We start from the raw sequence: 16,085 nt of genomic DNA, 5'->3' as shown, positions 1-16,085 counted from the left end.
GAGATCGGTAGCACTGGATAATCTGGTCTGAGACTGCCGAGCGAGCGCGAAAAAGCGTCCGCTCTCCGCCGCACGGAATCACGATGTAACTCGGCGTGGGCATGCGCGCGCGCGCAATCACGTGGTCGAGGAGAAACGTTTCTCCCTTGGCGCTTGCCGCAAAGGGCGCGACGAGTAAATCGTCCGCAAAGGAGAAAGTCGCTGCTCCAAGGAGGAACGGAGCCCGTTGCTCCATTCTCGCTCCTTTTTTTTTTTAGAGTGTAGGATGGGCGAGAGAACGAGCACAGAGAGAGGAGAAAGAGAGAAAGAAATAAAGGGATAGAACTAAGGAGACGAGATAGAGAGAGATTTGGAAGACAGAGAAAAAAAAAAGCCTAAAACAGGGAAAAAAATATATAGTGATAGAAAGAGATAGAATGAGGAGCGCAAATAGAGACGGAGAGAAAGAAGGAAAAACAAAAAGGGTAACGTTACGTAAGAACACAGCGCTAGTCTCGTGACACGTTCCTTCCAAATCACGTGACACTAGTAAGTGACAAGTTACCTCGAAAATCACGTAACACTAGTGTAGTTACATGTTCCTACCGAAAATTACGTACCGCTAGTCCCGTGACGTGTTCCCGCCAAACCCATGTCGTTTAACTGGGGCAGGGACACGGGCTTGGGAATGCAACTTCTTCGGAGTTCGAACACTATCTCCGCTGTTGGTTCGTGCCTTGCCCTAATAGTGGACGCTGAGCCAATATTTTTCTCAACGGGCTCACTCGGACTCAAGCTCACGAAAATATTACACAACCAGACTCACTTGACTCCGACTCACAGCCCTATGTGAGCCTGAGTGAGTATATGTGTTTCTACTCATGAGTGAGGTCGCCCACCTATGGGTGCAGAAAGCTTTCAGATGGTGACAGCGAAGGATCAATGAATCGGATGAGAAGACGAGGATCTTTTGCCTGCGAGGAGTCTCAGCTGAATGCATAAGAGACTTTGTGAGTTTTTTTTGCTTCCTTAATATGTTTGCTTATTATATACTATACACTGATAAATCAGTGTTCGTTAAATCTCTGAAACATATACACTGTTTCTGCTTCTTTTGATTCTTGCTTTTGTTGTTTATGAGAAGTTACATGCAGAAAAAAACTTCCACTCTTGAATTTTCAGAACGGGAAACCTGCATGGTTTTAGAATTATCGTCTTCCTGTGACGCTCACTAAGTTATTAACCCATTGAGGCCTTGACATTGACCGCATATCTACTTTTATCAGAAGCATTTCGCGTTACGCGCTTTAAAAAGGGACGCAGTTAAGGTGCTTTTCTACCATGCAAGAAAAATCACCATCTATCTCACGTACTTTCCCCGCATTATTGCCGCGTGCCTGCTACTTGCTGGTGGCGGACAGCGTGAGCGCTATCAACGTGGTGCTGCATTCTCGATAGGAAGTTACAGAGCTCAGAGTTTTCGAGAAAGCAAAAGTTAGAAGCTAGATGACGATTACTACTGTGCGGCAGAACGGCACCTCAGATACGCCCTTTTGCTTTAAAGCGTAGCAGCATACGGGTACCATCCTGCACTCTAATAAAAAAAAAGATATGTGTGACTATTTCGGATAGTCCTGACTGCCACGTATAGGACTCTCTTTAAAGAGGCACGTTAACTCTCTAGTATTCACACGATTCCCCGAAGAGATATAGTGATCTCCAAATAGAGTTGACCTGACTCCCTAAAGAGAGTCATATACTGGCAAGTCGGACTCTCCCAAAGGGTAAAAAACTCTTTTTTTTTTTCTTGGAGTCTGGGGTGCGCCGGGCAAGAAACGGGGAACAGCTTGCCAACCTCAGACGCGGGATTTATTGACAGATAATTTGAGTAATCTATTTTGCATGAAAAGGGAGTATTCTCGGATGCGAGGCTCAAAAATTACAAACCACGAAAGCTGCTAAAATTACATGTTTGGTCACGATTTATTACGCAAGAAAGTACGGTATATAGTGAAGAACAAGACGAATGCAGGAAAGTGAGCAGTATCATCACTGTCATGTTTGCTTTCGCTCCCTCGTCTAGCTTTGTGCTGCTGTGGCAGCGGTAAGCAAGATAACTTGGTTACCGTTAATGTATGTGTCACTGCATCAGCGCAAGTTCGCCACTTAACAATCATTCAGCGCTTCCCCAACTTTGACATCTTCGTCACCACAACTTCCAGTTCCACTTTGGTGTCAGTTTGGTATCATTTTTAAAAGCATTAAACATACTTACCGTGTGCGTCGTAGTATACCAACGTGACTGAATTCGAGATGGACTTGGTGGTGAGGTCGCAAGAAAACCTCTCGCAATATTTTAACGTCGCGGTGCCTAACGGTTTATTGCATATAATTAAAAGCTTATTTAATCGGTTGTTTGTAACATCAACTTGTTTTTCGTTATTTTCTTGCTCCTGCACATAATTTCTAAATAACTGATATTAAGTGCTTGCTGTTCATCGCACATTTCCTTCGCGCCGTGAAAAGGGTTACCAGCGCTATGTTTGTACTGTTCTGCACACATCTATGCGACAAATTTACACCAGTGTTTTAAACACTGAGATGATGATGATGATAATGATGTTGTAGGTTGCCGGCGGATCTAGCCTCGTGTAAACAGTGAGAGTAAGGCATGCTGCATTCATATTCCTTCGCAGACAGGTGCTAAGAAAAAGAAGTCTATATGTCAACTACATAAAAACGTAATAATACGATCAAATTCCATTGATGACAGAGTTTATCCAGGGACGAATTGTGCTCACACTAGTACACTTAACATAGTGTTTAATTAGCATCACATATAGGTTTTGATGAATATGATTATATTGATTATATGCAATGTGCATTGAGGCACAAAAATTTTTCCGGAAATATGCAGTCGTTCACTTTGGCACTTGCCGAGGAAAACTCTCATAAACACTATGTTTATACTCTCCTACAGGCATATATGCCACAAGTTTACACCAGAGTTTTATACAGTAAGAGGAAAGCGTGCCGTATTTGAATTTGTGATACAGGTGCAGTCTTACAAAAACAAGTCTGCTTGACCAATACGTTGCTAATGTCATCGATAGCAGCCGTTCGTTTTAGCACTTACACAAGCAAAAATGTTTTAAAAAATGCCGACTACACAGAATAACACTTTCTTTTATTCAGTGTTGATTAGGAGATGCTGGTGCATTTACATAGCAGCGGCTACTCCGTTTTACAGATAGTAGGATTACCGAAAATCACAGCCTTCAAAAAAGCTAAAAAATCGCTGCTAGATACATCGTGTCAGTCAAGGCATACCATTTCATATAAGCACGACGTGCATTCACTAGTGACACTAAAGACGACGCAAAATACAGTCCAGGTACTAGACTCACACACTTACTAATGTACTTCAATGTCAACTCACTAGAACGCACATAAAAGACAGTCACAAGAACACCATGTGTTAACAAATAACGCTATACATAAAGTGCAGTCACATAACACGAAAAATTGACACATAGTATCGGTACAGTTACATACATCAAGTTTACACATAACTCGGCACATAGCGTGACATGGTCAGCTTAAAGTGTATACACAAAATTAACTGTCGCTATGCATATAAACGCTTATTTCTATAATTTCCAAGAACGCCACTCGTTTTTACAAATTTGTTTAGAGAAAATAGTTCACGGTTCTGTGAGACACGTGTTAGGCATGAACCTAGGATTTTTTGCGAATGAAAGGTCTACGGTCCAGTGCCATTAAATTGTGTAATAACTGCTCTCTTTGTTCGTGCTACCCTGGCCATCCTAATTAAAGATGTTTTATGTCCTCATGCACGTAGCCGGAAGCGAATTCTGAACATTCTGCTGGTGAAATTTTGTTCGAAAAGCGATTTTTGCAAGTGGTACGTTTTTGCAGGCGGTGAACCAGCGTTTCAAAGGCTCAGTTTGTATTCAGTGGTAAAGGTATTTTTGCTTCAAGTGAACCATCAATGGAAAACAAGTGTGAGGGTCTTGACTTTGAATCAAACCATGTCACTCGGCTACCGCAGGTAGATATCTGTCTTAGTGTGTGTCGTAAGTCACCTTGTATTATGGGTTGCTCCGATACAATATTTGTACTGTGTGCTTGTGCGGCTTCTTTATCCGCTGCAGCATTTCCAGGGACAATGCGCTTTTTAGTGGCATATATTTTGGAATGCGATCTCTAGTACATCAACATGAATATATATGTGACGTTTTTTTAGGCGAATCAAGTAAAACAGAGACACGAAGCAATTACTTGTAAACAATTTGATTCACAGAAGGATTATTCTTTGAGTTCCAATTTTTATTGTTAAGAAGAAGCGACTGACATCAGCAGCGTCGAGGAGTGCGCTTCAGGGCTGAAAAAAAAGCGACACACTATTTTAACTTTCCTTGCCCAAATTTTACTCCGACTTTTTCTTTGACCTGTATGTGCGTCATCCAGAAAGGATTATTGATAAAGAAAATTTAACTAACTGCCTAATGCCAAAGGCGCGGTAACATTTTTTCAGTTCAATTGAAAGTACAGAACCTCTTCGCTTTCCGCAGAACAAATGTCTTCGCTGGTTTCTAAAAGCAAATAAGACAAAAAAATCGTGATCACCGAATATGCTTGCAATTACTGGCTTCACGGGGAAATAAATTTTTTTTTGTTTGATGATATTATCCAGATGGCTGCTGTATCATGTAACATCGTGGAAACAATATTTTGCTCTAGATTATCTCCCTCACGTCGCACTCTGTGCTATGTCACCGCCACGGCAAAATTATCAAAAATGTAAACGGTGGTAGTGAGAAGCGATTGTTTTTTGTTTATCATTTAAACGGTGCCTACATCACCAGTGAGGCATTACAGCAGATGCTGTTGCATTTCCAGTACATGCAAAAGCTTATAGATACTATTTCACGCCCAAAGAGTGAGAAGGAGCATCTCGTACTCACAGATTCTGACATTCAAGACACAAGTATTTGAAGAAAGTTCTTTAAAAAAAGGGTGCAAGCTTAGAACCTATAAACAATTTCTAGAACGCGAAATATGTTGATGTAAGTGATAGGCGCCAAAGGGAAAAAAAGGCAATTTTGTGGGTTGCACTCACGGAATACGTTCTCCTCTCTTTGTCGCAAATATGAGGCACTTCCTGGGTTATGCTTATGCTTGCAGTATAATTATTTTATTATCGCGTGAGTACGTCGCTTGTAGACTGGAAACGTTTCACACACATGACATCCGCTTTCGAAAGAGCATTATTTCGTCTCATACTCTGCTGTGTTCAAGCGGTCGTATCACGTATCTGAACATACGAAATGTACCGAATTACAAGGGAACTGCATTATGGCACTTCCTTCAATTTGGAATTGAGGTGCGTGAATTCTTATTTAAGTTGAAAAGACAGAATTTTCATGACCTGCCGAGTGACATACACTCAAGTTCACGCGTGGCGCACTTGTTCTCGCAGTAAAACACAAAATCGAGAAATATATCATATTTTTAAGTCGAACCTAAACTGCAAGTACAATGGGCTCATTTCTTGAATGACGTAACTGACTTGGTGGTAGTCAGAAGGCTGCTGGGCTAATCATTGAAATACTATGCAGAATTAAGAGCATAACCTCTCAGTCCTCTTTCACCACTGATAGTTTACTTAGCCTCAAAGCGACACCGCGGGTCTGGATTAGAGAGTCACACAACACACTCTAAAACGTTTACACCCATAATGGTGCTCCGCTGTCTCATAATCGGCACCCTTACATTTACGGCTATAAGAAATTTATGCCACCTCAACAGTGAGCTCAAGAAGTACGAAGAGAAAAAGAGCTGTTAAAGCTTTTCAGGTTATGTTGACCTGCTGATGCACTCAAAAAGTCTCACACGATAATTCTGCTGCAAGAGCTACCAAACCTCTTCATTGCATTTTTTGTTGCATGCTCGCAAGATTACCAGGTTTACTTGGAAACTTGGTGAATAAGTTCATTAAAGAGAAAACTGAATCTGACCTTGGCCGTTAAACGAAAGGGTGTTAGCCATGTGACAGCCAAACACATTTTAAAAAGACACAAAGGTGTTAACATTTTTAGTGTGTAGTTGGTTTGCTGCGCTGCTTTGGCCACAGGAAACGCTACACAAGAGGCCTAGACACACGGGCGATGAGCTTAATTTAAACTTTATTATCATCCGCGCTGCCAAACCAGCACAGTAAACCAAGGCGGCGTCTTACCATATCGATTCCGTTTGATGTCCTGTCAAAGGTACGCACGAACGCAGACTCCCGGCACTCCTCTCTCGAGTCAAACAGATTAGGGCCACGTTGCAGCACCGTAAAGAAATTGGAAGCAGTTTTTATATGCGGGTCGAAGTACCACTTGAATTGAAGTCGTAGCACGGACCGCGGTTCGGCCAGTGGTGGCAGTCTTCGGGGGAGCGCGTCTGCAACGAGTACGTAGGTGTGGTGATAGCCGAAGAGATATTCGTGATAGTCATCTTCATACACTCTAAAATATAGCCCCTTCACTCTTTTTTGAGAGTTCGTGCTCGCCACGTGCATGCTCTCTTTAAAAGAGGCACGTCAACTCTATTTGGGGGTCATTATATACTCTCTTCGGGAGTCGTGTGAGACCACAAGAGAGTAACGTACCTCTTTAAAGAGAGTCATATACGTGTCAACTATAGGCCCTCCGAAAGGAGTCACACATACTCTTTTTTAGAGTGTATTCGTAGCATCTTATTCGTATAGCGATCTTTAGTGCGTGATATTCACAGGCGATACGCTTCAGAGCGGTGAAAAGGACATTTTGTCTTAAGTGCGCGTTGTTCTAGTATCGAGGAATGGAGACTTAAAGGCCAACTCCGGCGATTTTTTGGCCATGTCAAAGTAATGGTGCTTTTATGTTCCTGAGACGCTCCTGTTACGGGCCCGATAGCAGAAATACTCGGCAAATTGGAGAATAATTTTAAATAAGCAAACAAGCGCGACACCGAAACCGAAACCCAACCGAGTGTACTGTCTACGTATGACGTAGACGTTGTTACGAACGGACCGGAAGTCGGGCAAGGCATGCGGTCACGCCGGCGCGGAGTATGAAAACTGTGACAGCCGGGACGACCTGCGAAGCGCCGGCCAAAACCAACGCTGTCTGTCGCCTTGGCACAGCAGACGCTCGCTGTAGCGGCCGAAGCGCCGAAGTTAGCGGTGCCCTCAGCTGCGTCACTTCCGCCGCCTTCCAACACTGACGTCACAGACGCAATGTTGCCAATAATTGTGAGAAGCCAGGAGGCGTTTGCAGACAATCTTTAAATTCATTTGCAAACAATCTGTGCATGTCTCAAGCCAGTAATTTGGCATAATGACGGACACAGGCAAGGAACGTACCCAGCGAATTTCATTGAGATCCATCGACCTCGAAAAATCGCCGGAGTTGGCCTTTAATGGCATTGTTAATATTTTGCTGTTGCCTATGACAGAAATTATGCACGCTGAGGCCCTCCAGCCAAATGTAATGTCCGCTACAAAAAGTGCAGTTCGATGATGATATACAAGAGATTATAATATACAATCCATGAGACGGTTTGGCAGAGCGCAGAACCACAAGGACAAAGGAGGACACAAACGCACACCTCCTTTGTCCTTGTGGTTGCGCGCTATGCCAGTCTCATGGATCATAACCAACTAGCCCAACAACGCGCATTGAATAATATGCAAGGGAATATACAACTCAGTAACAATCAGAGCATCAGGGACTTGCCAAAATGTTCGTACGTAGAACTGGCTTCTGGGAGTTAAAGCTCTTTACCTACGGTAACTCTGCCTCAAGCAAAAATAAAATGATTCACATTTTAGGCTTGTCATTTTTGAAGCGTGTTAGTACCATAGAATCGGTCTTCCTCAGAGTATCCCGTATACTTGCCTTGCACAGACACAAAGTAAAATCAAACATTGCCTACTTGGCGGTGCCTCGCTTCTACAACGATTCTGTCAAAAGCTGAATGGGTAGCGAATCTGAAAATGCAGAAAGTCCCCTGATTCTCTTGATTATTGGATGCAATATCTGCCTGAAATCCCTCATGGTGCCAAATTGCGAACTAGTGTCTCTCATTAAGATTATCACGTGTATCCAGAATCCTGGTTCGCATTTTTGCGCCTACTGCCACTACTACATACGCGTGTCCACTGAAATGAAAAGCGAAGTGAGCGAAGTGCAAAGCTTCAAACCGACATTACACTCTTAATCAGGTCCTCGTTAAATGCTGGCTATATACAGAAAAAAACAGACGTAAAATGTCCGGTTTCCTGGCTATATTGTGCACTTTAAGCGGGCCATCATTAAGAATGTACACTTGAGCATATCGTAAATACCACTGTCACACGGGAATCAAAACAAAGCAGGGTACAGGGGAAGACGGAAGCTTGTGATGTAAAATTCATAAACAGCGGATGTGCTGGAGCCGATGTTTCTTCAAGGCTGCAACAGCTCTTCGGGTATTGCAAAGCTCTTTTGTAACACTATGCGAAAGTCAATGGGACACCAGTAGCGTCTACTCACATCGTTCGCAGGTTTTGCTGCATTCCTCTATGGTGGGGAATTGTTCCCACGAAAATCGCAGCCTTGTGACTTCTCGCATATCCGTTTGATAGGATTGTAGATGACACGGTCTTCTCCTTTCCTGGACATAGAGGCGGGTTTGGAGGCTCGAAAACAGACGTCACCTAAACCGGGAAGGGAAAAAGCAACGGTTTCTTATACGTAATATGGGCGGACATGCGGGAACTTATGAAATAATTTAGTGAAATAAATTAATGCGACTTATATTCTTTGTGCAACGTGAACAACTTCATAGAGACCAGTTAACAGATTGTACAGTTGAGTTCCACAGGAACGACCACGAAGGAGATGATGCTGATTGCTGCAGAAGAAATTCTGCACACTTTCTGCAATGCCAAACATTGGATGGTATGCGCTTTAATAAATTACAACATATACTTGTTAGTGAAATGGCCTTGCAGTTTGAGGCTGGCGAGCATTTCCAGATTTTAAAGTGCGAGTCACACGCCTCCAATTCGCCAGGCGTCAGGCTTGCATCCTGTTTCACCTGAGTCAAAATAGCCACCAAGATATTTTGTAAGCCTTAGAGTATTTTGCGTGGGAATAACCTGGTATGCGCCGAATTAAATGGAGGAAGAGATGTAGCAGTTTCGGCACCTTTACAAGGGGGTTTTATGCGATAGAACGATCAAAAGTTCTGTGTGGTGGTGAGGGCGTCTTTGTCTTTTATGGCCTGAACACTGCGACCGTCTCCCGAGTATTTCTGGTATCTGATATGAAGGAACGAGACAAAAATAATTTATTGCTGCTGCTCCTTTCTTTGTTAGACAAAGCCAAATAAATCCGGCAGTTGGGCCAAGGAAAGCGAAGGGGGCATTATTATTCTCTAACTGTAGTGTAATAATCATAACGTAAATTGAAATAAATAATGCTGTGCGTTATAATCCCACCGAGAGAAAGAATGCTATTTCATTCACTTGCAGAGTTTGTCTTGTCGGACTAACCGACAAGCGAAGCTCGCCAAATTTCCCGACAGAAATTTCACTAGGCTCACATGTCTTGAAATAGGACACCGTCCGGACCGATATAGTAATGTTTTGCCTGAATCTCGAGGAAGTAATGCACGCTCTTACTTCCTAAATGGCACTGGTTTTATAGAGATTGGTTACATATTTCAACAATATTCACCATGTTGGTATCTTGTTATATTGCTACTTCATTGACTAACCAAAGAATGGTCCACGCGATCGCTTCATGCACGTTTCTATTAAAGTGCTTACGATAAAATTTTTCATGCCGCTATTATCAATGTTCATTTTCTTCTACAAGCTTGGTATTCACATTGCTCTTTCCGTTTTCATTCGCTCACATCAAGAGCCTGTCCCGTAAAAATTAATACGATGTTGTATGTTTTGCTTATTTTTGTGCCCCACTGACTTGTGCACTTCCTGTTAAATCACGCTGTTTACGTTTAACCTATGCCACTCAAGCCGCCTCTCCGTCACTGTCTCTGCATCCTGCCTCTCAGTTTTTCCCAATTCCACGTATCGGTGGCCTTAGAGTTTACTCTATACACTGTGATGAACGCCAGCTAGGAACCATTACTCCGGGTTACCTCATAATCGTATATTGGTTTTGCATGTATAGCTCCAGAATTTAAGCGCACCCAAACGGCTTACTAGGTTATGTCTCTCGTGAGGCTCACATGGCCATAATTCACTGAATCGATGCAGGTCAGGCATGTACTAGCGTGACAATGTGACTCACGGCTTCTGCAGATCCGGCTACACCTTTGACGAGTGGGGAAGGCGTTGCTCCTAGCCAAGTGGCAGGCTGCGCCCAATCGGCATTCGCGCGTTTCTGGGTTGTAGTACCAGGTGTGCTTTGCAGGAGGGTAGTTGGCGCAAGCCGGATCCAGGAACGGTTTTGGGAAACTGCAGAATGACTCTGTAAATATGAATACGACGATTATTAGCGACATGCGTACCGAGTGGGCATTCTTTGATCTCTTCGTACCCTGTCAAGCGCCGGTGCAAGTCGTACGAAAACGCTCATAAAAATGAAATAAAATATGTAAATTGGATGGAATGGGTTAAGCTAAATGCTGTATATGATAGAGTGGGCATTAAAGTATGTCATAAAGAAAAATTATTGTTGTATAATTAGTATAAGTTAGTACAAACAGCAATTACATCGCAGAAACCCATCTCACCGTGTTCGTTGCGGCACCCGGCGGATAAGATCTAAACCACGTGCTTCTTTCTACGTGGCAACGGCAGCGCGCGAAACACGAAGTTCACTTGAAGAAAACAGCACGGCTCACGAACGCCGACACGCGGGTTGCACTACCAGACACCTAAGGGAAGGATTAGGGTCACTTCGAATTTTTTCCATCGTTTGTTCTTGGTAATGTAAGGTACCTCCTTTTTTCTAAATTTTTCCTCGTCTTCAAAGCATTTGCTGCGTAGCTCCCGGTTGTTGGCTTTCATGCCATACAAAAAATTGAGGGCATCTAGCGACTGCACATTCGGCGCATGCGTACAACCCATGCACAGTGGTTTATTCTCCAGAGACGCGGAATACACACAGCGGCATTCACTGCATTAGATGTGTGCCAAAGTGGATTCGCCAACACGCTCTCTTCAAATGACTCGGCAGCTCGAGCTTCCACACTGCACCGCTGCAGCTTGACCGTTCCAAGCAAAAAACGGTATCCTTCTTCCTGATCAGTGTTGTGTGCACACAGGTACATAACAGCTGTGGGTCTTGAACTTCTGTGAGTGGTACAGACAATGTTCTTCAAGCCACTCGCCCAACGTGTTGAGTATCTTCTCAAGAGCCACCGACGCATGAAGCCCAGCACGCCAGTGGCCGCGGTTATTAATCGCTCCTAGTTTTGCGTTACGCCTGATTGCAGTGTAGTTTCCTCTGCAGCAGGCGCCTTGTGCGCTCTATAGAAGGAAGATGTAGCCATCACGGTTTCTTAGAGCTGTGAAAGGAACTCCAGCGCGATGTTAGACCTTCCTATTGCTATCGTTCAACAGCTTTCATGTTCGCAAAGGTTACGTTTCAGTGGTCTCGTTTTCGCTAAGAAAATCCCCGCTACTTTTGAAAGCAACAGCAAGTGACTGCCTCGCATGGACACTGCTATGCCTATGGCCTTGAAACTGCTTTTTTTTTTAACAAGAAGCACATGTTGATTAGCGCACTTTTATCCAGAGGGACAAGGCGGCGACGCCGGTATTACATAACCACGATTGCAGTGAAGAACAATTTACGGTCTCGTGAAAAAGAAGCAAATTGCGAGGAACCGCCAAACGTGGTGAAGAGAGAGTTGATCAGAGGGCTATTTAACGTTAAGAACAAAAAATTGCATTGCCGAAGTTTTCTTCTCATGGTTGGCCCCTCTTGTGGATCTACGCAAACAGAGGACGCACACTGAGGACAGAGACAGGCTACGTACCGCCATCATGAATTCTGTCGCGACACAACATTTCTTTCTTAAACTACGCAACCTTTTCGATGAACCTTGAATGAATTTCTTGATTTCATGAACTGCATTGAGGAGAACAACTTTCTAGTTTACACAGCTGATAAACTATAAAGTGGCTGGAGCCTTAAATTGCAGTAGAGCGTGACTATTGAACCCCCGTTCTTAAATGAGCGCTTAAAGATACAGTTAACGCTCAGTGTTACCGGCTGTAATGCACATTAGGCCTAACGGTATCTAAACACTTGGGATATCATAGAAGACTTGGGAACTTCAGTCGCCTTACGATGCGGCTAAATAAAGTTCTCACTCATCCATAGCTGTAGTATTGTAGAAGCGGGAGACATTTAAACTTATATAAGATGAGCATAATGCTTCCAAATTACCATACGCAGCGATGACCCTACGAGGGTAATACTAAGACACCATACGCAGCGAAACCATGCGAATACCACAGCGTTCCTCACCTGACGGACAGCTGTATTCGCAGTTGCTCCTCCGGATGAAACTGTTGCCAGACTTGGGACAGACGAACATGCGCTCGCACATCTTCGAGTCGAGGTTGTAGACCCACCTCTCGGCCAGTCGACCGCAGCCGTACGTCGGGGGAAACGTGAAGCACACCTTGCTGGGCTTTGGCACTGGTGCCACACCTGAAGGTGACCATAAAGGAACAAATGCGCGTCAGTGTTAGTACTGTTCCTAAAGTACTCCTAAAACCCACTAAGAATGCTCGTTATGCAAACTAGAATGTACAGGGGTGGTGGAAAGAAACGCGAACAGCGCGGCGCGATGTTTTCATGGCAATCTGACCTTGGCGGCAATAAAACAATGCTAGAAAGGTTCTTTGTCGTATCGTGGATGACTCTAGCGGAATTTCGTTACCGTGCGGGCTACAACCGCTTGATAAGAAATGCGAAAGAGCAGAGAATGTAGAGACCTCGCTGTTCGCGTTTATTTCCATCCTCACTGTACAAGGATAGATCCCAGACGAGGCCAAGATCACACAACGTCAGACAATTTACTCAGTTCTAATAAAATATGCGTGCAAGTACTCCTGAGCAGCAGAGGGCCTTAGTAGCCGTACACTTCGAGCCACAAGGCAGAGCTTCTGCCTCGAGGCAGAGCTTGGTGTGGTTCTAAGGCAATTTCGTTATTGGAAGCGAGCACCTGATCTGTGTTAATTGCGCTTATGCTTTTCCCTGGACTCGTCAGCCCCGTACGAGTATTTCAAAAGAGCACAGAAGCCTACCTGCATATCAACTTTCGAAGAGAACAAGGATAGGTATACACAGCTACGTGAACTGGGCAGTCAGGATTCAGATCTCCAAATCATTTCCGCTTACTCACTTTTACAGAAATAAGTAAAAAAGTTTTTGCCTGCCGTAATTACAATAATTTAAGAGTGATATTGACGGGATCCCTTTGATAGGGTTTTAAAACGGCATTGAAAGGTCTTGAACTCATTTTGCGCGCACCGCTGGCACGCACCCTGCATTCAAACATTCACTTCAAAAGAAATCTGCCTAATTGCCAACGTAGAAAACATCAACGCGAGTGCTTTTTACAGAAACGATCGCAAGACTAGGTAAACGCATGTGTTTCCTTTTTGCTTGTCACTTTAGAAAGTCAAGAAAAGGTTTTTAATTACAGGCGCCGATAGTGACTTAGTTAAAAATGTTTAAATCTAGAGCATTATAGTACCTTTCATAGCATGGAAACATAAAGTGTAAGTGTTTTGTCAAAATGTTTTTCTTGCACTTTCAAGTGACAGTCACAATTGTTTCGCGTTATAACTTCGCAATTATGCGCCCAGTGATGAAGGTGACTAGGAAGTCCAAGGTAAAGATCTTTCTGATGCATCAGGATGTCGATTAGTGGCTGCTTTACAACTATAAACACTGCAGCGAATCTGAGTGATTAGACGATCTCCCTAAAATCTTCTGAGAAATGATGCAGCTGAGAATGGAGGAAAATATATTTCTGAAAGGAGCGAAGCGCTCAATGCAAAATTTGCATGTTATTAGTGTACAGGAAGTGACATACAGGCAAATTTTTGGAGCCTAATTCAACAGGTGACCCAACAACAAAAACAAAAAAAAAGAAACATAACACACAGAACTTGGAACAGATAGAAAAACTGCATTATCATTGTCTACTATTGTAGCACGTCAAAGAAATCTCCGTGTTTCACTCTTCGTGTCATCATACCATGTGATAAAATCAGCTGGCAGTTGCCAATCTGCAGCCTTGAAAAAGTACTCTGTTGCGTCAACCTTGAAAACAGCACATACGTATACTAGGTATTTAGCGCAATGACTTGTGAACGCCGGGCAAGACGAATGGGGGGGGGGGGACACACAGGGGCGTTAAACACTTCGGATATGTCGTACCAACAAGGTTAGAAATCAGCCCTTCTTAAGCACTTACGTCTAATGCAAACTCTTTGGCATTCTTTCAGGCTGGGGAAGTTGTTGCCTCGGTTGTGACAGTTGACGTCCTTGACGCAGGCGCCCCTTGACTTGTCGTAGTACCAAACAGTTCGTTGTCCACTGTCGCAAATCTCCGCTGGTCTCGGTGCATCGCACACATCGACTGTGTAAGAAACACAAACACACACATGCATTCGTTAGCTGCGCCGCCGACGTTCAGCAAACTGTGGTCATTTAAGCTCAAGCGCACTTCAAGAACTCGCCGCCCCTACACCCTCTGGAGATGGTTGACCTGCGACGCTGAAAGGGGCGGCCCCGGTATTCCATTTGAGCGCCCGGTGTTTCCTCCAAGTTAAGATAACAAACTATAGAACATAACTGCTTCAGTTCAGCGAACTCTCACTTGAAAGGGCCTCTGACACCAAAAATCGAAACCTCAATATGACTATGTTGTTTGATCGTCCTGTATACGTGGGCACTTCTGAGCGATTATTAGCACCGGACATTACCTTTAAGATATTTTCATTTCGTTTTAAAGTAAGCGTGAGCGTGACATCGCCATTGGTATGACGTCTTTCTATTGCAGCTTTCTATTGCCTGACCTTAAAATTTAAGTTGACGATACATCATGCTTTATTGTCATAGCTTTTAGGGGTGTCGACTGTATCGCGTTTATGTTGTGTGTTTCATGTAACTGGAACCAAATATTTACAAGGAAGTTGTTAACCTTAACTGAATCAAACCAACGACATGGTTTGCCGTCATGTGGCTCTAGTTAGGGAATTTTTATATGTCGCTTAATCTGTTAATTAACTAAGATGAAATAAGCGACGTTTCTGATATTCACTTTAGAGCCAAGTGCGTTTCGTTACGTTGAAGAGGGCATTCCAAAGCGATCGATTCAATTTTTGGTTGAAACGTAGATGCTGCGAAGTGATTTTTTCCGGCGTTTCAAGAAAGCCGGAGAAATATGACCTTCGTTATTGCCGTCGTGCCCTTCCGTACTGGAGCGCTCTCAAACTTGCTTCGAGCGCAACAGCCGGCGCGCGGACCGTGGCTGAATGACTGCCCGCTGCTCTAGACATCGTCTCCACAGTGCGTTCACATTTGTGGCTGTCGAACAAGGACAAGGAAACGCCGGCTGAAGGTCCGTGAGCTGGTTGTTTCACCCGAACAACGTTTGAGAACGCTGCAGCACGGCAGCGTATGAGCGCAGTCACGTGGTTTGACTTCATATTTCGCGAGCGTTCTTTAAAAACCAGAATGTATTCACTATGCAGCGTTTAAGTCGTTCCCTTATATATTCAGTAAATAATTAACTAATTAACCAATAAAAATCTACAACGGGCGCCATATGATGGCAAACCATATGCCGTTGATTTCATTCAGTCGCGGTTAACCACTTGTTTTTTTAAATATTTCGCTCTACTTACGTGAAAGAATCTCAGAGTTATTTACTGTGATTGTTTAATACGGAACCGTTCTGCTATTTTACTCAGACATAACTGTTTCTCTCTTTTTTAGATGACCGTAAAGTTCTTTTTGTCTTTTTTAAGTGTTACAAATCAGCAGGTAAGCAGAGCTAGAAGTGGCAATAGT

General features: G+C 43.6%; 1 protein-coding gene across 1 annotated transcript in view; it reads right to left on the bottom strand.

The window, feature by feature from the left end:
• Window positions 1-8,591: 8,591 nt before the first annotated feature.
• LOC119402075 (tissue factor pathway inhibitor-like) overlaps window positions 8,592-16,085 on the bottom strand; it is a 110,364-nt gene continuing 102,870 nt past the window's right edge. Inside the window, exons 4-7 of the mRNA XM_049418272.1 lie at window positions 14,485-14,649; window positions 12,522-12,707; window positions 10,332-10,511; window positions 8,592-8,728 (exon numbers count right to left, since the gene is read on the bottom strand). Of these exons, the coding sequence (XP_049274229.1) occupies window positions 8,592-8,728; window positions 10,332-10,511; window positions 12,522-12,707; window positions 14,485-14,649 (668 nt within the window). The remainder of the gene's footprint in view (window positions 8,729-10,331; window positions 10,512-12,521; window positions 12,708-14,484; window positions 14,650-16,085) is intronic.

This window comes from Rhipicephalus sanguineus, chromosome 8 (genome assembly GCF_013339695.2).
Source record: "Rhipicephalus sanguineus isolate Rsan-2018 chromosome 8, BIME_Rsan_1.4, whole genome shotgun sequence".
Lineage (NCBI taxonomy): Eukaryota > Metazoa > Arthropoda > Arachnida > Ixodida > Ixodidae > Rhipicephalus > Rhipicephalus sanguineus.
The sequence above is the reverse complement of the archived record's forward strand: the minus strand, read 5'-3'. Positions and strand labels throughout refer to the sequence as shown.